Source organism: Durio zibethinus, chromosome 12 (genome assembly GCF_047325235.1).
Source record: "Durio zibethinus cultivar Kanyao isolate XHJ-2024 chromosome 12, ASM4732523v1, whole genome shotgun sequence".
In the NCBI taxonomy this organism is placed as follows: domain Eukaryota; kingdom Viridiplantae; phylum Streptophyta; class Magnoliopsida; order Malvales; family Malvaceae; genus Durio; species Durio zibethinus.
Window position 1 is genome coordinate 1,547,989 of NC_143173.1, and position 24,008 is coordinate 1,571,996.

A 24,008-nucleotide genomic window follows, 5' to 3' on the forward strand; every position below is an offset into this window, starting at 1 on the left:
TAATCCATGTATTCGGGTTTGGATGTGGTATTCTATGTTATAATTTATTGAAATGAAATAAAATTATGTGTGTTAATGTATTTGACTCATAGATGTGTATTCAAGTTTTATTTAAATTGGGTTGAAGGTACAATTTTTTTTATAAATCCTTTTAGTTGGATTGAATTATTAAAAAGATAAATCAAAGTCAGGGTGAATAAAAACATGTCATGACAAGTTGTCATCCTTAAATGGATGTATTCATCAGGCACCCCTATTAATTTGTTTTTTTTTTTTTTTTTGGGTTGTTTTTTAAGTTTTGGCTTTTTTTTTGTTTTTAATTATCTATTTTTTTTTATCTATGTTTGGAGAACTAAATTGGCAGTAGAAGTGTTCATGTGGCATCCCATTTAGTTTTTTTTTTCTTTTTTTTTTCAGCCCTTTCCTTTCCTTTCCTTTGTTTTATTTTATTATTTTTTCTTTTTTTAATAAAATAAATTTTGTAAAAAATGAAGTCATTGGAGGTTGAGATGTCAAAATAACACATATTTGATTGGTTTCAATCCATCAATATAATAGGGACAATTTTTAAAATCAAAATCGGATCGAAGTAGGATGATTTTTTTTTTTTTAAGATCAAAATCGAGTCGAAACCAGGTTTAAGATACTTTATTCTACCTCGTCTCAAGGTATATATATAAGAATATATATTATTTAATTTTATTTTTATTTGTTATATTAATAATTTATGTTAATAATTAAGATATAATTTATATTCAAAATTATAATTATTAATGTTATATTATTGAATTGATTCTTGGTCAAGGTAAACCTAATACAGATTATATATATATATATATATATATATCAAGTTGGCATCGAGTATAAAAAATAATAATATGATCAAAGTTAAAACGAATATAAACTAGTCTTTACTCGAGCCTTTGCCGTCTTTAAGTGGAGGTCTTTACGTGCTATCCCTATTTGGCTATTTTCATTTTTATCCTTTTGCTTATGCATTTTCTTTTCTTTTTTTTTAGCATATTTTAAATCATTTTTATTATTTTTAATTGTTTTGAAAAATAAAATTAAAAGAATAAATTTGTATTTGAATTTGTTATAAAAGTTATAAGAATTATATATATTATTTACAAATTAATGGATAAATTTTCACCGATCATTATTTTTATCCAAAAATTATGAACAATAACAAGATTTTAGAATAAAAGTTCAAATTACACACAACCCTAAACTCTACACAGTAGAAAAAGCAAGTAGCATTTTATTAAAATTGAATATTTAAGAACTCTCACTTAAAACTTTTGACCAAGTTTTTTTTTTTTTTTTTGGGGGGGGGGGTGAAGTTTAAACTTTAAAGCCCTGTTATATTAATCATTTTTTGACGAGCTTTTCTGAAACCAGAAAATATAGAAATAGAAGATTCACTGATTAATTTGCTTGCTTATCTGGTAATTGATAGGTTGAAACTTGAAATTTGGAAACCTTTTGGGGGGTAACTGAATGCTCTACTATAATTTTACAAGACCAAATGTAGAAAATAGTTGACCTGTACCAATTAAACCATCATAAAATAATGCTTCATTTGAATGAATAATAATAAAGATTTTCATCGAATCACATTGAAACTATTCATTTTGACGTCCGAGAGGCCGTCCAAATGGAACATGATTGTTGCAAAATTTTCAGGCCTGGAAAATATTGGTCAATAATAATTTTGCATACAAATCCATGATTTCATATTGAACAAATAAAAAGAACCGAATCATTCTTGACTATTTTTGTTATTTATTTATTTATTCTTTTGTTTTTGAATGATAAATCATTATAATATGTAACATTTACATATTAATCAAATTCATAAGGATTGTTTATCGTAGAAAATAAAGGGTTCAGTTTCTGGAAACTCTAAACATATGCAGATAACCAAACATAGATGAAAGGAATAACGTTGATAGTTTAGAATATGATACATTTCACATTGAATAGAAAATTTTAATTATTGATGAATAAAATTAATTTTTGTATTAATTTTATTCATATTTTAAATAATTATGTTTGAACAGAAATAAATATCATATGATAAATGGTCACAACTATTTGAATATAAATGAATTATTATTCATAAAGGTAATGATTATACAGAAGGTCATAACCATCTGAATATAAGTTTATGTTTGTTCATTCATTATAAATAAATCTTTCAGTATGATCATTTTTACTATTTTTGATTAGAGAGTTTGAGGCTTTGTTGTATCCTAAAGGTATAATTGTCTTTAAGAAAATGTTCTTTATGTCTCAAAGCCAAAATTCTTTTCTATTATTTTTTTTCTCTTATGTATTTTTCTCTAACAATTTAAAGGCAATTATATAAGAAAATTTAATTTTGCCTAAGGAAGATATAAAGAAAAGAAATTGGCATGATTTGGAGATTAATATTAGAAAAGGCTAAATGAGTCAAAGGTGCTGAAGCATGCTTCTGCTAAAGATATGGTTTTGGAAAATGTTGATGCAGTGAAAGATGAAAAGGATGTTGAGACTGATGCACGTAGTCATGCCAGTCATAATGAGAAACAAAAACCTAAGTGGGAAACTGTCACTGCCCAAAAGAAATGTGAGCACGTGGAGAGTTTAGAAGGTAGTGAAGGTCATGAACCATATGGTGGAGCGTCTCCTTGTAAGGCATTAGCCACGGTAATGGAAACAGAACAACCTATGAGGCCAAGGATGACAGATCAGTTGACGATTTTCTTTTAACCTTACTAAGAGCACTTGATAAGCTACCTATAAATCTTACAGCTCTACAGATGTGTAACATTGGTAAGTCTGTGAATCATTTGCGTAGTCACAAGAATATAAAAATACAGAAGAAAGCGAGTTTAGTTGATATATATAAAAAAAAAATGAGTTGATGCTGAGATGGATGCTAAGTCTGGTTCAAATCAGGCTGTTACCTGGTCTGCAAGACCTTGGTTTACTGAAGTTTCTCACAGTGAAAGCAAGTACTCTGGGTCATCTGAGGTTGCCATGAAGAGTTCAGTACCTTAACTTTCTGTTTCTAAAACTGGTTCGGTTAAGCTTGCTCAAGGAGAGACTGCAAGCAAGTCTGCTTTTGCATAAAATATCAGTCTGGTTTAACATGTGAAAAGGCCATGGATGCTCTTATGGCTGAGGGTAATAGTCATAAGTTCATTGTTAACATCCCAAATCAAGGTAGAAGTCCGGCACAAAGTGCCAGCGGATGATCTCTTGAAGATCATTCTGTCTGAGCAGAGCTTCTTCTCCTATGCTTTCAGAGAAGTCTGAACAATTAGATTGTAACATGAAGGAGAAAAGTGATACTTGCTGGACAAATATTATCGCTGATGTGAATACTGAATCTTGGCAGAACAATAACTTGAAAGATATGCTGATTGGGTCTGATGAGGGAGATGGTTCACACACAGCTGTTCCATATAAAATAAAATAAAAATTGTAAAACTGGAGAAGATGCCAGGAAAACAACTGAAGTTACAAAAATGGCTTCCCCATCTTTGGAAATGAACTTAAATCAGGGAAACTGCTGGAGGCTTCTTTCAGCTCCATTAATGCTTTAATTGAAAGTTGTGTCAAGTACTCTGAAGCAAATGCATGCGTACCAGTTAGGAATGATGCTGGAATGAATTTGCTTGCTAGTGTGGCTACTGGAGAGATTTCTAAGTTAATGTGGCTTCACGGATTGATTCTCTACAAAAGAAACACTCATGTTTTTGACTCGCATTGCTGAAACCTTTGCATCTTCCCCTGATAAATTAGATGAGTTGTGCAATCATGGACTTGTTACTCAGGCTGACTTTTTTCAGCATGTGCAAGGGGGTCTCCTCTAAAAAAAAAAAACTTTACTTTTGCTTGCGATCAGTGGCATACTTAAAGATATACTATTAGGTTCTGGCGTTTCCTCCAACTCATCTGTTCCGCCAGTTTTAAGTAGACCAGCAGAGAAGATCTTTTAGATTGACAATCTAGCAAATGAGCTTCTTCCTCCATTGCCACAAGGAACCATCTCCCTCCCTGCCAGCTTAAATATATTTTTGAAAGGATCTATTGTGAAGAAGTCTTCTGCTAGTAGCTCTGGCAAGCAAGAAGACACCAATGGAAACGCTACTGAGGTTTCAGCCCAAGTGAAAATTGTTGAATGATCAACCCAAACTTCTTCAGCAGTTTGGAATGGATCTCTTTCCTGTTCTCATACATATCTATAGTTTTAGTGTCAATAGCACTGTTCGCTACAAATGTCTTTCAGTTATTGGAAAACTGATGTACTTCAGCAGTGCAAAGATGCTTCAGAAGCGGTTGAGTGGGACAAACATATCAAGTTTCTTGGCTGGTGTTATAGCATGGAAAGATCCATATGTCCTGGTTCTTTCCCTCCAAATTGCTGAGATCCTCATGGAGAAGCTTCCTGGAACCTTCTCCAAAATGTTTGTTAGAGAGGGTGTGGTTCATGCTGTGGAACAACTTGTCTTAATCGGTAATCAAAATACCACTCCTGTTCAAGCATTTTCTGTTGAGAAGGATAATGACTCTGTATCTGGAACGTCATCGTGTTCCAGGCATTACAGACATCGCAGTGGTAACTCCAATCCCAAAGGAAGTTCTGTGGAGGAGTCCAAGAATTCAGCATCTTTAAATATTGGCTCACCTCCAAGTTCTATCGAAATTCCTACTATTGTTGAGAGTGGTGATCTCGATATGAACGTATTAATCACAAAATGATTGTGAAAGTAATTAAAATTGGAGTTAAATATATTATGAACTCTTATTTTACATAGGTATATTGGTCCTATGAGTAAAGTTTGAATTCATTATATATCGAAAAAATATTATAACCAATTAAAAGTGGTAAATAACAGAGATATATAAGTTGCACAATGGTGGAGAAATAAAGTTCTCATAAAAGTTTAAAATCAAGTTTAGAGGTTTCAATAATCATGAACTTGGAATTGGCCATTGGACCATTACTATATGCATTGAAAACTCATGATAACATTTGAGATAGTTGGTTTTCATTAAAAGCTATCATTATAAATGAGATAATTTTAATAGCCAAATCTAAATGATTTGTAGGTATGAGGTAGATTATTATGGTTGGCTTAGAAAAGCCATAAGCCAAAATTGATTCCACAATCTTGATCACATTGTGGTAATTTTTTGTTATGTATATGGTCTAATTCATAGATTGTAGAAATGATTTATCATCTATGGTTTTATATAGTGAAAATTTCAAAGTATATTTACTTTGGAAGCATGAGTGATTCAAAAATCTTTTAATTTTGAAAACTTTTATAATAGCAAAAGGAATGCTCTTTAATCCATTTGGTTGATGGAAATGGTTTTGTTCATGGTAATAAAAAAAAAAATTTGTCCATGATGAAATAGATTCATATAAAATGAATTGACATAAAAGTCTTAAAAAGAGACTATAGAAGCATGATTATATTTAAAATCAGCTTATTGATGCAAACTCTTATAATGAGTTAAAATATAAAAGTTTTAAAACTTTTATTGAAATATTAAGATATCGGCTAGTTATCTTTCACTAAGGGTGGATTTGGAGGCCTCCTACTTAAAAAAAAAAAAACCACTAAATAGTAAAAAGATAAATGAAATGGCAAATTGATTAAGTATATATATGATATCTTGATAGTTGAATGAGATATTCTTTAATAAAGGAATGCATACTTGCATATGGTGGGGGTGATAAGAATCAAAAGAAATAAAAAAAAATTACCACCATCATGTTGTACGATTTTAGTATAATTTTATGAGCAAATTATACAAGCTAATAAGTTTAAACACTTATTAAATTAAAGCCATAAAAAAGTCCTTAAAAAATATATTAAAAAGGACTAAAATAGTTTGGTTTATTCATTGAGTTTTTCCAATTGTACTAGAATTATAATTGTATTAAGGATGTATAAAAGTATGGAGATAAAATGGTTGAAAGTTATGAATATAGAGTTGTGGCCACAACCAAAACTAACTATTTCTTAAAATGATAATAATGAGGTAATAATGTCTGGAGCATATAAATGATATGCAAAATGAAAAATTTGGACATATTAGATTGAAGTGATTATATTAAAGATTCAATCTCAATTGGATCTCAATTGGGGGTAATTACCATAAAAGAAAATTAAATTCCAAGATATTTGGTTAGTAGTACTACAAGTAGAATGGATTTAAACCCTTACTATTAGACACCAATAATAGGAACCCAACTTTGAATTAGTAACCTCTAATTACAAAGTTTAATAGATGAAAACAAGTTATTGTTATGTGTCTATTAAACATTAGTAAAATCCATTCAAATTTTAGAAACTAGTGTGATCTATTGCGTGGGAGGATGAGTTTTTATTCTCTTAATGGAGTTTTAAATGTCTAAAGCAATTGAGACATAATGGAAACTCTACCTATATAAACATAGAAGTGGTGCCGCTTTAAAAAAAAGAATTGTTGGGGTTTCTCTTGTAAATGTTTATGAATAGGATAAGCACATGACCATAATAGTGCTAAAAGCAGTTATAAACCTCTAACAGAAGAATAAATAAGTATTATGTGTGTTACATTTTTAATTCTAACACTAGGAGTTAAGGTTTAATCTGCGGACACTATCAACTTTGTTAGAATTCTAAGATATATACGCTAATTGAAGGTTTAAATCGAGAGATACATTCTTGTATTCATAATATTTATTTGTGTGAAAGGTAAAAATTAAACACCACATTCCAAACTAGTGGGGGATTGTTGGTAGTTTAGAATATGGTAAATTTCACATTGGATAGAAAGATTTAATTATTGATGAATAAAATTAATTTTTGTATTAATTTTATTCATATTTTAAATAATTATGTTTGAACAGAAACAAATATCATATGACAAATGGTCATAACTATTTGAATATAAATAGATTATTATTCATAAAGGTCATGATTATACAAAAGATCGTAACTATCTGAATAGAAGTTTATGTCTATTCATTCATTATAAATAAATCTTTTAGTATGACTATTTTCACTATTTCTGATTGGAGAGTTTAAGGCTTTGTTGTATCCTAAAGGTATAATTGCCTTTAAAAAAATGTTATTCATGCCTCAAAGCTAAAATTCTTTTCTATTGTTTTTTTTTTTTCGCTTATTTATTTTTGTCTAACAAATAATTGATAAAGAAAGGAGTTGCTTTGATAAAGAATTGGAAAACGTAGACATTCTATGGTGGAATGTTTAAATCTCTTCTTAGGAGTTAAGTAAGACCATACAATATAATTACCAGAAATGTTATATGATTCAAACCAAATATTAATCTATAACTAGTCCAAAATCACATAGCAAATTTATCCTTGAAATTTATCTCCACAAATTAAAATATCGCCAATTTAAGATAATATTTTTTATTTGAGTCATTGGAATTTTAATTTTGATTACTGAAATTGAAATAATATTAGCTAATACCTTATCAATTTGAATATCCAATTAATTTGTTATATGATCTTTTTTCTTTTTAGTTATTTGCACAAGATGACATCTTTTATGCTTTAATTTAGATAAAACTACCCCCTACTATTGTGTTTTTTTTACACAATATCCAAGACTCATGTATAAAGGTGTTCATGGGTAAGATCGGTTTGGTTTCAGGTCAGATTCGGTATTAATAGCTTATATGCTTGTCTAGACCTAGCAGACTTGAAATTCGAATCTCAAAATTTTTTCAAACCTAACTTAAATTAAAAAAATAAATCCCAAATACACTCATTAAACTTTTTTTATAACAAAAATTTGAAAAAAATGTTATTAAATTAAGTTCAATGAAATTATATTTAATTCACATATATATAAAAATTAAAATATATATTTATATTTATAAAAATTAAAAATAAAAATTATATAAAAGTAACAATTACGTTTAATAAAATATTTATAATTTTTATACATACGTAAATTAATTTATATATAATTTACATATATATAAAAATAAAAAATTTCTATTTATGTGAATTCAATTGGGCTGGACTTGGGTTTTAAATTTTTTGTCTAAAATTCAATTCAAAATTTAAGTGGATCTAAAAATTATGTCCAAACCATGTTTAACAAGTTTTAATTTTTTATTCAAACCCTTTCAAAACTTGAGCAAACCTTCGAGTTTAGACAGATAACTCGATCCTTGAATAGGTCTACTTATATATATATATATATAAGAGGATCATTTCATATGAAATTTGCACCAAACTCACCTTTTATGTTTTTTTCCCTAGTACTATTTTTGTATGACATTACTCTTTTTTGGGTACAACAATCTCATTGGAGAGATCCCTAAAGAACAAGCTAGTCTCACAAGATTACAATCGTTAAATTTATCAAGAAATTCCTTGGGAGGAAAGATACCTGACCACATTGACAACATAAGTGCAATACCTAAGCCCAAGTTATTATATCAGTGACCCAACCAATAAGTATCATTGGTTAAAAAAAAATAAAGGAGAAGAAAATAAAAAGAAAACTTATCAACAACTTTTGTTGATAGTTTTCTCTGATAGAAAAAAAGGGAAAACTTTAAGAAATACTTGAGAAGAAGAATAGAGGAAGAGATAGGGCAAATCAATCTTAGAAATCACTGATTTAGGTAAGATTTTGCTTAAAATTTTTAGAATTTTCATGTTTTATGTAATTTTCTACAAACTCCAACTTATATTTTTATATTTTTTCAATTTCAAAAATATTCCGACAATTTTTTGGTGACAATCCTACAAAATTGTGATACCAATGGAAATGTCTCTTCAAGATCTTTCTAATTGTATGTGTGTTAGTTGAGTAATGTAGGAGAATTTAATGTTTCAAGTTTCTGATTTTTGAGGTTTCTTGCAATTACAAATGCCTAATTTTGAGCCACCAGAATTCCCTACTCCAATGGCCAATTTGGTCAAAAGTTAGGTGCTTTTGATAGTACAAAATGTGAACTTTCTAGTGATATAACTGGTTTGTTCAAATTATTTATAGGCTAAGAGAATCAAAGCCCCAAAATAGGTTTCATGAATAAAAAAACTCAAAAAATCTGGGCTGTTTGTGATAATTTGTCAAGTTTTAGACTTCAAAACTTAGGCTTCTAAAAATCATTTTTGCCAAAACAAAATTCTAAGCTGTAGTATTACATTTTTTCTTTAAATTAATGCTTTTCTTTGTCACTAGGAACTGTAGTATATTCAAGATTTTGTGGCTCAAATTAAGTCAAATGATCATGGAATGTGAAAATTTTATAATTTAGAAATTCTCATTTTTAATTATTTTAAAAATTATTTTTAGCCAATATTTGATGTACTTAGTTATAAATACTTGAATTTTAGTTATATTATTTTTAATGAATTTTTACTTATTTTAATATATTTTTATTGTATTAATTTCATGTTATTGGCATTGTTAAAGAACTATTAAATTATATTTAGATTTATAAAAAAAAAATGATTACTATTAAATGTTAAAAATTAAATATTTGTAAAAATTTAAATTCCTACTGATTTTTTTTATGTTTTAATCCTTAATTTCATATTTATACTCAATTTTAGGCATTTTGCTATATTAAAAGAAAATTTGTTTTATATACTAAAAAAAATATTTTCAAATAGTTTCGAATTGTCGAAAAGGTTGCCACATAACCCAATTTGCTTAGAATAATCTGTGGAAGGTTTACCTTGTTAAATTTATGTTTTTGGGTTAAATTTTGATTTTTAAATATTTCTTGAATTGTTAGGATATTAAAAAAATTGAGTGATTTACCGCTTAAGTTTTGGTTTAGCACATCATGTAAGTAATTTGATATCCCTTTGAAATTTATGTCTATAAATGTTAGCTTCAATATATTTAGAGTTGAAATATATAATATATATAGTTTTGTTTGTTTATTTTGTAAATCGGGTTGAGTATGCAAAATATATATATGATTTCTTTGTTATGAGTTTGGAATATGGTTTGACATTGTTTTGATTTTCAAATATGATTTCATAATAATATATTTATATAACTATTGTTTGTTGGAATATGAAATGTTGCTTTGGAATGATTATGGAATTTACTATGTATGGATTATGTTTTGCAAAAATTTATAAATATTGAATTTGTATATTTTGGCTAATCTGAAAATATATTGTGGTTTTTATCTCATAGTATGACTATATTTTGACTCTGCCAATAGAGGTTAATTGTTGGCCATGTCGACATGTATTTTGTGATATTGATATTGGTTTCAAACCATGCCACCAATTAAGAATAGTGGTTTTTGTTCACCATGCCATCGGTTGAGAATAGTAGTTTTTGTTCATCGTACCATCAGTGATATACTTCTATCCCACTGCATTAAAGGGGTTACTATAATTTTTGTTCTATCCTATTGCACTAACGGGTTAATTATGATTGTCAGTGCAATGATCTAGTTGTTTCTGATATATTTTTGTCTCATTGCACTAAAGGAAAATTTCTGATTCTAACCTACACTACAAGGGTTAAGGTGATCGTAGTATGTTACAGGAAACTAATAAATTTTATAATTTTGTGATATTTATTTCATTTTGTAATCTGAGAATTTGATTTTGAGAATATGATTTGTGAAAATGTGTTTGAACACAAGATTACCCAAAATATTTTTGAATCACTTAGTTAATGTTTTGGCCTAAATGTTTTGTGGCATGCTTAATCCAACTGAGGGGATATCAGTTATTTGCTGAGTCATTCTACTCATTCCTTTATTTTTCTTTACTTTTTCAAATTTCAATATTTGCGTTATAGGAAACTTAATCTTGACAACTACTTTGATTAACAAGATTAGAATTTGTCTTTAATTTGGTATTACTTTTGAAGTGAGTATTTTATTATTGATTCTAAAAGATTTATTAATAAAAACTTTAGTATATTCGACTAATTTACAAAGAGTATAATTTTATAGACTTGAGATTATGTAAAGTATTATTTTGAAGATTATTGGAGATTTTAATTTAGTTAGATATCTGTTACCTTATACGCTTATAAGATTCGTCTCATAAGTATGCGGTATTATTAAGTTCTAAATCTTCGGGTTTGGAGCGTGACAATGAGGATACTAAAATCTCTTGATTTTGAGGGGGAAGAATCCCATCAAGTACCTAACTCCAAACTTTTGACGAGTTCTCTTACATTGGCAATCAACTTTGTGGACCTCCGGTCAGTGTAAACTACAACAGAAAAGTTGTTACAAATGAAGGTGGTAAGGATGAAGAACGTGTGCGTGTTGATTGGGTTAGTGGTGGGAGGTTTTCAGTTCTCCCTGATAACACGAAATATAAATTTTAATTTCTTTATTATAATTCATAAAAATATTATTTTTAAATTAGTTGAACTTGATAATATTAAATTAATTATAAACATCATCACTTATTTACCATTAATTTTACTTTTACTGACCAAAAAAAAATATATAGTTTACATTATCATATCTTATTTTAACCATTAATTATTACCATCATCACTTATTTTACATTAATTTTAGCTAAACATATATAGCAAATTTTGATTTTAAAAAAAAAAGCCTATAGCAAAAAAATAATAAAGAAAAAGAGTTTTACTTCTCTAAATTTTTTGTAATTTTATTTTTTTCTCAATTTTTATTTTTTATTTATTTTTTCTCTTTTCTAAGACCTAAAGAGTTAATTGCTGGGCCGTGCAACTTACTCCATAGACTTGGTGGACGTGACTCCTTTATCAAGTCTTTTGTTCTTTCTACAATTGTTGAATTTTAATGGACTATAAAATGCTTTTTGTGGAAAATTCAAGTGGGAAATTGGAGGTCACAAGCTTTCTTTGTGTTTCATCAAATCATGGTGGTTAGCCTACTATCAAAAGTTGAAAGCAACGGTCACAAGTTTTCTTCCTCAAGGGTTAGATCAGCTGGCTTATTTGTGCTCCGTGTTCGTTACTTTTTTATGCATTCATCTTATCATTTACGTGTTTAAGACTTAGCCATGAATTGAGAAAATGATGCTAATGAACGGTGATTAAAATTATATTAAAAATTAATGAAAAAATAATAACTGTGTTAACTATAAAAGATATATTAAAAATTTACAAAATTAAATGTTTAAAGTCATGTACATAAATTATTATAACTTTATTTTTATATAAAACCAGTGTTGTACTTGAATTATCTTTTTTCAACAATTTTGCTTAATTTTAGCTAAAAATATATAGAAAAATTTGATTTAACAAAAAAAAGCAATAACTATAGAAAAAAAATAAAGATAAAGAGTATTTAACTTTTTTCTAAAGTTGATGTAATTTTATTTTTTTTCTAAACTTTTCATTTTTTCCTGTTTTCTAAAACCTAAAGAGTTAATTAGCTGGCCGTGAGACTTGCTCCATAGACTTGGTTTACTTAAAGTTCTTGTCAAGTTCTTTTTATATTCTTTCTACACTTGTCGAATTTATACGTATGATTGCTTTTGAGGAAAATTCAAGCTGGAATTTTAAATTGGAGGCCTTTGAAGAAAATTCCTAGCACTTGATGTGGTGGAAAATATTTTTCTTTAACTTTATATATTCGGTGTTGGTAGCAAGGATCGATATGCAATCATGAGAGCGGTTACAATTTCCTTGTTTGGATTTCTTCTTGCCATCGCAGCCATCGATATTGGCTTTTGTAATGGGAATTCCAATGCGCTTTGCATTGAACGTGAGAGACAAGCCCTTTTGAAGTTCAAGCAAGACCTCATTGATCAATCAAACAGGCTATCTTCTTGGGTTGAAGGTGAGAATTGCTGTGAGTGGCTTGGTGTTTTCTGCAATAACTTGACTGGCCACGTCAAAGAGCTGCACTTGGGGCTTCTTTCAAGAAGTCCTGCTGAAGATGTGCCAGTCGTTGAAAGGGATGCTCATGAGGATAAGCCAATTGCTCTGTGGGATGCTTATTTTCGGTCAGCTGAATGGGATGCTTACTTTCGCTCAAAGCTAGGGGGCAGAGTAAATCCTTCTTTGATCGAGTTGAAATGTCTCAATTTCCTAGACTTAAGCAATAACGACTTTGGAGGTCTGGCAATTCCCGAATTCATTGGTTCGATGAAGAGTTTGACATATCTTAACCTTTCTCGGGCAAATTTTCGAGGAACAATTCCCCATATGCTTGGAAATCTCTCAAATTTGCATTGCCTTGATCTTGGATACAATTCCCTATTTGAAGCTAAAACTCTTCAGTGGGTTTCTGGTCTTTCTTCTCTGCAGTATCTTGATTTGAGTTCTGCAGATCTTGGTAAAGCAACTGATTGGCTGCAGGCAACACACAAACTTCCTTCTTTGGTAGAGTTACACTTGTCAGGCTGCAATCTAAATAATGATTCATCTCCAATCAGTGTTAATTACAAATCTCTTGCTGTTCTTGATCTTTCCACAAATACATTGTCTTCGGTGCCTACATGGATATTCAGTCTTCGTAGTCTTGTGTCCATTGATCTTAGCTCCAATGAAGTTGAAGGTGTGATTCCCAATGGTTTTCAAAATATGTCTTCTCTCAAATTTCTTGATCTTAGTAGGAATTCATTCTCTTCTTCATCGACACTCAGCTGGTTGTCTAATTTCAACCAACTTCAATTCCTTGGTCTTAGCAGTGTCGGCCTGCAAGGTAATTTTTCATGTGCCATTAGAAACTTAAGCTCTCTTACTCATCTTGATGTTTCACATAACCAGCTTGAAATTATAGAACCCAAATGTTTGGAGAGTCTTTGTAATCTGAGAGAGATGGATTTGTCAAATAACGGAATTGATCATAAGGTATCAGAAATCATAGAGAGTTTGTCTAGATGTAGTTTGGATCGATTAGAGTCATTAAATATTGAATCTAACAAACTTTCTGGCCATTTACCTGATCAACTCAGCCAATTTAAAAATCTGGCATACCTTTCCCTTTCTGAAAACTCCATTTCTGGTCCCATTCCATTCTCAATAGGGAGGTTGTCATCATTGAAAGTTCTTGATGTTTCGTACAATCAATTAACCGGACCTCTTCCGGTAGGGGAGCTATCATCTTTGAAGTTGCTTGATGTTTCAAACAATCAATTGAATGCAACTCTTCCTCAAAGTTTAGGACAACTTGGGAATTTGGAACATTTAGACGTTAGCAATAATATGTTGGAAGGAAATATATCAGAAATGCACTTCTCTAATCTCACAAGATTGAGAATTTTCAGGGCATCTAACAACATGTTAACGTTTAAACCAAATCCAAGTTGGATTCCTCCTTTCCACTGTGAAAATATTGAATTAGGTAACTGTCATCTTGGTCCGAAATTTCCTCAGTGGCTACAATTCCAAAAGAACTTGTTTCATTTAGATATCTCCCATGCTGAAATTTCAGGTGTCATTCCCACTTGGTTTTGGAACCTTTCGACTCAATTTGAATATCTAAATCTTTCCAACAACCAACTAGTGGGGAAGATTTCATATTTTCCTAGGAGTTTGGTTGTTGACTTGAGTTCCAACCTATTCACAGGTCCATTGCTACAGGCACCCTCAGATTTGATGTTTTTATTTTTGTCTAAGAATCTATTTTCAGGAACACTTTCCAATTTTCTTTGCAATTCCTCAACTAAATTGGAACCTTTGACCATTCTTGACATTGAATCAAATCTTCTATCTGGTGAAATTCCAAATTGTTGGGAAAATTGGCAATTTTTGAAAGTCTTAAATTTGGGAAACAACAATCTAACTGGGAAAATTCCTAGATCCTTGGGATTTTTGCGCCGTGTTCTGTCATTGAACCTTCGTAACAATAACCTACTTGGAGAAGTACCATCTACACTGCAGAATTTGGTTGACATGCTTATTCTTGATCTTAGTGAAAATCAATTGACGGGAAGTATTCCAGCATGGATTGGAGACAACCTCTTAAACCTTGTGGTTCTAAACCTCCGTTCAAATAACTTCCAAGCCTATATTCCTGATCAAATTTGTGCTCATAATTCTCTTCAGTTCTTGGATCTTGGTTATAACAACATTTCAGGAGCAATTCCAAAATGTTTTAGTAACCTAAGTGCCATGGCCATAAAACCCCTCAAGATACACGTGGGAAACAGTACCTGGTCATTCGAGTCTAATAACCTGTTTCTTTTGGGTGCATTATTGGTGATGAAAGGAAGAGAGGATGATTACAGTACCATACTAGGACTTGTAGTCGGCATAGACCTTTCAGTTAACAGTCTCAGAGGAGAGATCCCCGAAGAACTTGGTAATCTCATAGGACTGCGGTCATTAAATTTGTCAGGGAATCTCCTAACAGGAAAGATACCAGAGAACATTGGCAATATGGAGGTGTTGGAATCTCTTGACTTATCGATGAACCAACTCCATGGTGAAATCCCTTCAAGTTTCTCCAATTTGAATTTCTTGAATCACTTGAACTTGTCCTACAACAACTTGACAGGACAAATCCCATCAGGCACCCAGCTGCAAAGCTTTGACAGGTTTTCGTACATTGGCAATCATCTTTGTGGACCTCCAGTCACTAAAAATTGCAGCAGAAATGGCGAAACACCTGATGTTACAAATGGAGGTAGGAGTGGAGGAAAGAAAAGGTCTAATGTGAATTGGCTTTATGTAAGCGTAGTACTTGGATTTGTGATGGGGTTTTGGGGGGTAGTGGCTCCCCTGGTTTTCGTCAGGTCTTGGAGGTTTGCTTATTATCAAAAACTGGAGCAAATTGGTGATAAGCTATACGTGTTTTGGGCTACTATTGGTATGTAATTATTTGTAATTGAAGCTCATTTCGGTGTGTTTGGTAATGTAATAACTTGATTTGCAAGCTTTTTATTTAATCCATGTATTCGGTTTATGGATGTAGTATTCCATGTTATAATTTATTGAAATGAAATAAAATTGTGTGTGTTAATGTATTTGACTCGTAGACCTATGTTCAAGTTTTTATTCAATATGGCTTGAAGGTAAAATTTTTTTATAAATCCTCTAATTTGAAATATTTCTTATTCTAGTCTTCGTTATGATTTTGATTTGTTGTTCAAAAGTAAAATTTCAAAAAATACAATTTTTTATAAATCCAAAGGAATTGAAAGCTTTTATTGCAATTATATAGAAATTGGAGAATGTCGGTTTACGAGAAAAAATATATATATAAAAGCTGGAAGAATCTGATCAACCTGATTTTGTCAATTCACTTCACATTACTAACCCATGAATGAATCAAGCAAAATAGTCTTTTTTATCCAAATTTATGTAATTTTGAAATTTTTTAATTGAAATAATAATAAATAAAGAAATATAAAAAGAAAAAAATTCAAAAAATTAAAAATCAAACGTAAGTCATCATAAAAAAATATAGTTGTATTTTTCTTTTTCTTTTTTCTACAAGTTTTAAAATGTTTATAATTTAAACTAAATTGGAAAAACGTCATAGATTTGAACAAATAATTTATAAATTTGAAAATAAAAAATAAAAGTTCATGTCATAGCAAAAGAGCCAACAACAAAAGCGTAACATGTGAGTTAAAAATTATTATTATTTTTTAATTTTGATATATTTATAAGATTCAACAAGTGAGTTAAAATTATTATTATTTTTTTATTAAAAATAATTATAAATATATTAAAAACAATGAAAAGTAACTTACCTAAAATAGTGGGATGAAATTCTAGTAATGGATAAAAACATTTAAAATAATGACCAATGTATGTATTAACAATTAGTATAACATCTTATTTTCTATTCAAAAAATTAGTATAACATCAATTATGCTATTTTAAGAAACTCATTTACGATAAATTTTGACATAATTAATAAAAGAAGGATTATATGAAATAATTATTCAATGAAAAAATATATTTTTTTGTTTTATTAAAATCACACCATAAAATAATATTTTTAAAAATATATTGATTATTTATTCTATATTATACATTATTATTAGATAGGTAAATTTTTATTTCATCAGCATTCACTTATTAGTGACACTTGAAAAATTAAAATTAACCCCTTTCAATAATATGATTATATCATATAATTTAAATGAAAAGTGTATATATATATAAAGTAATCTTTTTATAAATTCAAAGTCTAGTCTAATTGATTTATATAAATATTTTAAAAAGTACTTTAGATTAGATTAAAATTTAAATTTATGCATCTATAATTCTTTTTTTAATTCTCAAATTATAATCTTTCTTGCATAAAAAATAAAATTATGACAAACTTTAACTATAACCCGACTATATTAATCAAATCATGTTCATCAATATAAGGTAATTAACATTGTAATTGATCACTCTAAGCATAATGATTTACAATTTTAATTAGCTAAAAATATGAGTTATAGGTAGGACATAAAAGCGAAACATCACGGGTGATGAAAGAGAATTTTGACTTGACCTGGCCGTCATGCCCCGACGAGTATTCCTTTTGACTCACCTGTCGATTCTGCGACCAAATAATGATGTTGGACGCTAATAACATCTTCATACAATTTTACTCTCTTTCCATCGTTTCTTTAATTTGTTCCTTCTTCTTTTTTTTTTTTTACATTTTTAAAATAAATATTTGAATAATGTAGCATTTCCCTCCCTAGCTTGTAATTACTATATATATATATATATATATCACTAGGCTTCAAATTTCATTTCCCATGACCAAAACCAAAAAGCAAAATCAAAGTGAATTAATTAAAAGATCGAAGAAGAATAATCGTTTCCATTATAAGAATTACTTGATTTTCATGCATGGACTCTTCATTTTTTCATTACCCAAATCTCCAATTGTCTCTTGAATCCTCTTCTTCCTATATTTCTCAAAAAAATTCTCACCAGAATCATTCAATTATCTCCATAACCAAACCCTTCCTTTCAATGGAAATGACTCCCAAGAAATGTTCCTTTGGGAGTCCTAAATCTAGCATAGGAAAACACTTTTGATACCACATCCGTTAATAGTTTTAGAAAGGATCATTAAGTGAAGTTGAATGCAAATGAAGATGAGACAGGAAAGGAGGTTTCGTATAGAGGAGTTAGGAAGAGGCCATGGGGAAAATATGCAGTTGAGATAAGGGATTCCATAAGGAATGGTGTTAGACTTTGGCCTGGAACCTTGGATATAGATGAGGCTACAGCTAGCGTATGATCAAGCTACACTCGCAATGCGAGGTCCGATGGTGATAATCAATTTTCCAATGGATACAGTTTATGATTCACTTCAAGAAATGAACTATGGATTTGAAGAAAGTTGTTCTCCTACTTTGACAATTGAGAAAAGGTACTCCATGAAGAGCAAAAAGATCAGGGAACATGAAGATCGAGAAAGAAGGAAATGGGGATGGAAATTATCCTGGTGTTTAAGGATTTAGGAGCTGATTATTTGGAGGAGCTTCTAAGTAAATCTGAGAGTGCAACTCCTTATTGGTGAATATTTGAGTCAAACACCAACATTTTTTCTTCCCTTTTTTGTTTCTTCTCCCTTTTCAATTGAGATAGTGGAGGAGGACCAAATTTTTTGTTGGATATTGTCTGTGAATTTGTAAATCTTTGAGATGATGTACAATCAAAGTTTAGTGCTATGTATAATTTTCGCCAACAATTATATTACATACTAGTTGAACATTTCTACAAATTTTCGTTCTTCTATATATACATACATATATATATGATAACAATTTCTAGTTATTTTGAATTCATGAAGAGTTATCATCTATATTAATCATATATTAGCAGTAGTTTTATTTTCTTTTTTGCTTAAAAGAACACTTGAAAATAAAGGTCGTTGCGCCAATTTGTATTCTCATTTCTGTTGGGGAACACCACAGCTTTGATACCATTTATTGGGGAATACCACAGTTCTGATACCATTTGTTGGGCTAAAAGCCTCCAATCCAATCACATCAGCGGAAGCGAAATCAAACAATAAATCAAACACATAAGAGACAACAATTTAACGTGGTTCAGTCCAACTGACCTACATCCATGGATGAGAAACAAGATTTACTAGTTGTAGAGAATTACAAACTTACATCAAATCATCAACCTCACTCAACAATCAATACTCATAAGACACTCTCAATCTCCTCTAGTCCTATGAAGTATTCTCAACCCAAACAAACACAAACCCAAACTCTTGTGCACCCTTTCAACATAACCAAACACATACCCATATGCTCCCATACACCATATCTATGTGGACCCTCTCAATCTCCTCTAGTCCACTCACAAACAAATATACACACTCATAAGACGTAGAGCTCCAATACTCCTATGGGGTGTCTATCCCACAAAATCCTACAACTCTCTTACATCTTTTTCTCATACCTAACTCTGTAGAGACTTCACCTATTTATAACCATACAAACTTGCCCATTAAGAATCCCTCTCCTCTTAGAATTCTTCTCCTGTAAGTCAAACTTACCTATTAAGAATCCCTTTCCTTTTAGAATTTTTCTCTTGCAAGTCTTCTTGTCCATCAAGCAATATCTGACAAATCTCAAACAAATCTCTAATAAATCTCTTATGAGATTTGAGTCAATATTCCCAACAATCTCCACCTTGACTCAAATTTCATCAATCATCTGTCTTCATGCTAGACATGCTTGGCTCCACTTACAATGGAAGTCTCACAATCATCTTCTTTTCTCTTGTGTCTTCACGCTTCATACAAACCAATCCTCAATCTTCAAAACTTAAACTCGAACTCTTCTCTTGAATCGAGCTTTCTGAACTTGCTTCTTCCCATGTCTCAAACTATGCACTTCTCACATCTTGAACTTTCAGCTCTTTCACATATCGAACCTTCGGCTCTTTTCACATCTTGAATCTTCAACTCTTCTCACGTTTCGAACCTTCAACTCTGATACCACTTGTTGGGGTAAAAGCCTCCAATCCAATCACACCAGCGGAAGCGAAATCAAACAATAAATCAAACACATAAGAAACAACAATTTAACGTGGTTCAGTCCAACTGACCTACATCCATGGATGAGAAACAAGATCCACTAGTTGTAGAGAATTACAAACTTACATCAAATCATCAACCTCACTCAACAATCAATACTCATAAGACACTCTCAATCTCTTCTAGTCCTATGAAGTATTCTCAACCCAAACAAACACAAACTCAAACTATTGTGCACCCTTTCAACATAACCAAACACATACCCATATGCTCCCATACACCATACCTATGTGGACCCTCTCAATCTCCTCTAGTCCACTCACAAACAAACATACACACTCATAAGACGTAGAGCCCCAATACTCCTATGGGGTGTCTATCCCACAAAACCCTACAACTCTCTTACATCTTTTTCTCATACCTAACTCTGTAGAGACTTCACCTATTTATAACCATACAAACTTGCCCATTAAGAATCCCTCTCCTCTTAGAATTCTTCTCCTGTAAGTCAAACTTACCTATTAAGAATCCCTTTCCTTTTAGAATTCTTCTCTTGCAAGTCTTCTTGTCCATCAAGCAATATCTGACAAATCTCAAAAAAATCTCTAACAAATCTCTTATGAGATTTGAGTCAATATTCTCAACAATCTCCACCTTGACTCAAATTTCATCAATCATCTGTCTTCATGCTAGACATGCTTGGCTCCACCTACAATGGAAGTCTCACAATCATCTTCTCTTCTCTTGTGTCTTTACGCTTCATACAAACCAATCCTCAATCTTCAAAACTTAAACTCGAACTTTTCTCTTGAATCGAGCTTTCTGAACTTGCTTCTTCCCATGTCTCAAACCATGCACTTCTCACATCTCGAACTTTCAGCTCTTTCACATATCGAACCTTCGGCTCTTCCCACATCTTGAATCTTCAACTCTTCTCACGTTTCGAATCTTCAGCTCTGATATCACTTGTTGGGGTAAAAGCCTCCAATCCAATCACACCAGCGGAAGTGAAATCAAACAATAAATCAAACACATAAGAAACAACAATTTAACGTGGTTCAGTCCAACTGACCTACATCCATGGATGAGAAACAAGATCCACTAGTTGTAGAGAATTACAAACTTACATCAAATCATCAACCTCACTCAACAATCAATACTCATAAGACACTCTCAATCTCTTCTAGTCCTATGAAGTATTCTCAACCCAAACAAACATAAACTCAAACTCTTGTGCACCCTTTCAACATAACCAAACACATACCCATATGCTCCCATACACCATACCTATGTGGACCCTCTCAATCTCCTCTAGTCCACTCACAAACAAACATACACACTCATAAGACGTAGAGCCCCAATACTCTTATGGGGTGTCTATCCCACAAAACCCTACAACTCTCTTACATCTTTTTCTCATACCTAACTCTGTAGAGACTTCACCTATTTATAACCATACAAACTTGCCCATTAAGAATCCCTCTCCTCTTAGAATTCTTCTCCTGTAAGTCAAACTTACCTATTAAGAATCCCTTTCCTTTTAGAATTCTTCTCTTGCAAGTCTTCTTGTTCATCAAGCAATATCTGACAAATCTCAAACAAATCTCTAACAAATCTCTTATGAGATTTGAGTCAATATTCTCAACAATCTCCACCTTGACTCAAATTTCATCAATCATCTGTCTTCATGCTAGACATGCTTGGCTCCACCTACAATGGAAGTCTCACAATCATCTTCTCTTCTCTTGTGTCTTTACGCTTCATACAAACCAATCCTCAATCTTCAAAACTTAAACTCGAACTTTTCTCTTGAATCGAGCTTTCTGAACTTGCTTCTTCCCATGTCTCAAACCATGCACTTCTCACATCTCGAACTTTCAGCTCTTTCACATATCGAACCTTCGGCTCTTCCCACATCTTGAATCTTCAACTCTTCTCACGTTTCGAACCTTCAGCTCTGATATCACTTGTTGGGGTAAAAGCCTCCAATCCAATCACACCAGCGGAAGCGAAATCAAACAATAAATCAAACACATAAGAAACAACAATTTAACGTGGTTCAGTCCAACTGACCTACATCCATTGATGAGAAACAAGATCCACTAGTTGTAGAGAATTACAAACTTACATCAAATCATCAACCTCACTCAACAATCAATACTCATAAGACACTCTCAATCTCTTCTAGTCCTATGAAGTATTCTCAACCCAAACAAACACAAACTCAAACTCTTGTGCACCCTTTCAACATAACCAAACACATACCCATATGCTCCCATACACCATACCTATGTGGACCCTCTCAATCTCCTCTAGTCCACTCACAAACAAACATACACACTCATAAGACGTAGAGCCCCAATACTCTTATGGGGTGTCTATCCCACAAAACCCTACAACTCTCTTACATCTTTTTCTCATACCTAACTCTGTAGAGACTTCACCTATTTATAACCATACAAACTTGCCCATTAAGAATCCCTCTCCTCTTAGAATTCTTCTCCTGTAAGTCAAACTTACCTATTAAGAATCCCTTTCCTTTTAGAATTCTTCTCTTGCAAGTCTTCTTGTCCATCAAGCAATATCTGACAAATCTCAAACAAATCTCTAACAAATCTCTTATGAGATTTGAGTCAATATTCCCAACAATTTCTTTTTTTCTTGGTATAAAAGAAAATATGTTTTCTAATTTATAAGATTTCTATCCATATCTCACCATATCCTTATCAGTAAAGCCATTCTATTTTCTTTTCAATTGAGGTTTTTTATTTTCTTTTCGAGAAAGAAGAATATTAACCACTTTTTCCTTGAGCAATATGTGCAATTGCCAAGGCAATTTGGACACAATTTTGAATTAGATGAAGCTCTAATTGAACTATAACCAATTTGGCTGAAGGCTAACCGAATCACTATCATAATTTATAACTAAAACTGTTTTTAATGTGGAAAAGAAATCAATCCCCCTAAATCCAAGCCCATGGATGTGTTGTTACCATCATGAGCTTTTCGATATATAAATTAATCAAAATTGACCAATCATATTATGGATTTAAATACAGAATTAAACTAGGATCATACTTAATTAATATCATACTACCTGTTCGAATATGATACCACTATAATTATTTGTAATTTGACATTAATTGACCTAAATCTGGATTACTTGACTGTGTTAGCCCACAATATAATTGCAAATACTCTGCACTGGGGACAAGGGTTTCGGAATGTCTGGGAAGCCATTGCACCATAAAGGATCAGCATTTCACCGAATCATCCCGAGCTTCATGTGTCAAGGTGGAGATTTCACAAGGGGGAATGGCACTGGTGGAGAATCAATCTATGGCATGAAATTTGCAGATGAGAATTTCAAGCTCAAACATATCGGACCTCGTTGCTTGTCAATGGCCAATGCTGGACCAAACACCAATGGTTCCCAATTCTTTATATGCACTGAGAAGACTCCATGGCTTGATGGAAAGCATGTTGTGTTTGGTAAAGAAGTGGATGGATAAGCGTTGTCAAGGAGATGGAAAAAGCTGGCTCAGACAGTGGGAGAACTTTGCAACCAGTTGTGATCGAAGACTGTGGTCAGCCAAAAGATAATTGGAGAAGCTGGGAATGATGAAGTACTGTATTTTTTTTATGTTTCTACATGGCAATTTGGACTCTATCCACTTTGTTAGTCACTGATAATGTACGTTCCAATAGAAATTTGAGGCATTCCTGAAGGAAAATTTGTTTCAGTGTCATGTTTTATCAGATTATACATTTTTGGTTAGGAGAGGAACTGATCAATTTCATTTATATTGTACTTGGATCACAATTTTATTTCCAACACATGATACTTGAATTATACTAGATCACAATTAACAGAACATAGACTAGGACTCTTATTCATGGGTTAAGCGAACTGAATTGGGCAGGCAATGGAGATGGGGGTGGCCTAAAAGGTTAGTAAAGTTGTTGCTGTAGAGGTTTGGGGGGTTGCTGTGGATTAGAATAGCTGAGATGGGTTTTAGAAGGTGGGAAAGGGAGGTGAAGGGAAAAAAACAGATGGGTTTTGGTTCAAAAATGAAGAAAAGAAAGGA

General features: G+C 31.4%; 1 protein-coding gene and 1 pseudogene across 1 annotated transcript; both read left to right on the plus strand.

The window, feature by feature from the left end:
* Positions 1-12,623: 12,623 nt before the first annotated feature.
* Positions 12,624-15,782, plus strand: LOC111306640 (receptor-like protein EIX2). The gene has a single exon (XM_022904426.2). The coding sequence runs from the start codon at positions 12,624-12,626 to the stop codon at positions 15,780-15,782; it is 3,159 nt and encodes a 1,052-aa protein (XP_022760161.2).
* A 1,983-nt stretch (positions 15,783-17,765) lies between these two features.
* On the plus strand, positions 17,766-18,706 carry LOC111306635 (ethylene-response factor C3 pseudogene; annotated as a pseudogene).
* The last annotated feature ends 5,302 nt before the right edge of the window (positions 18,707-24,008 follow it).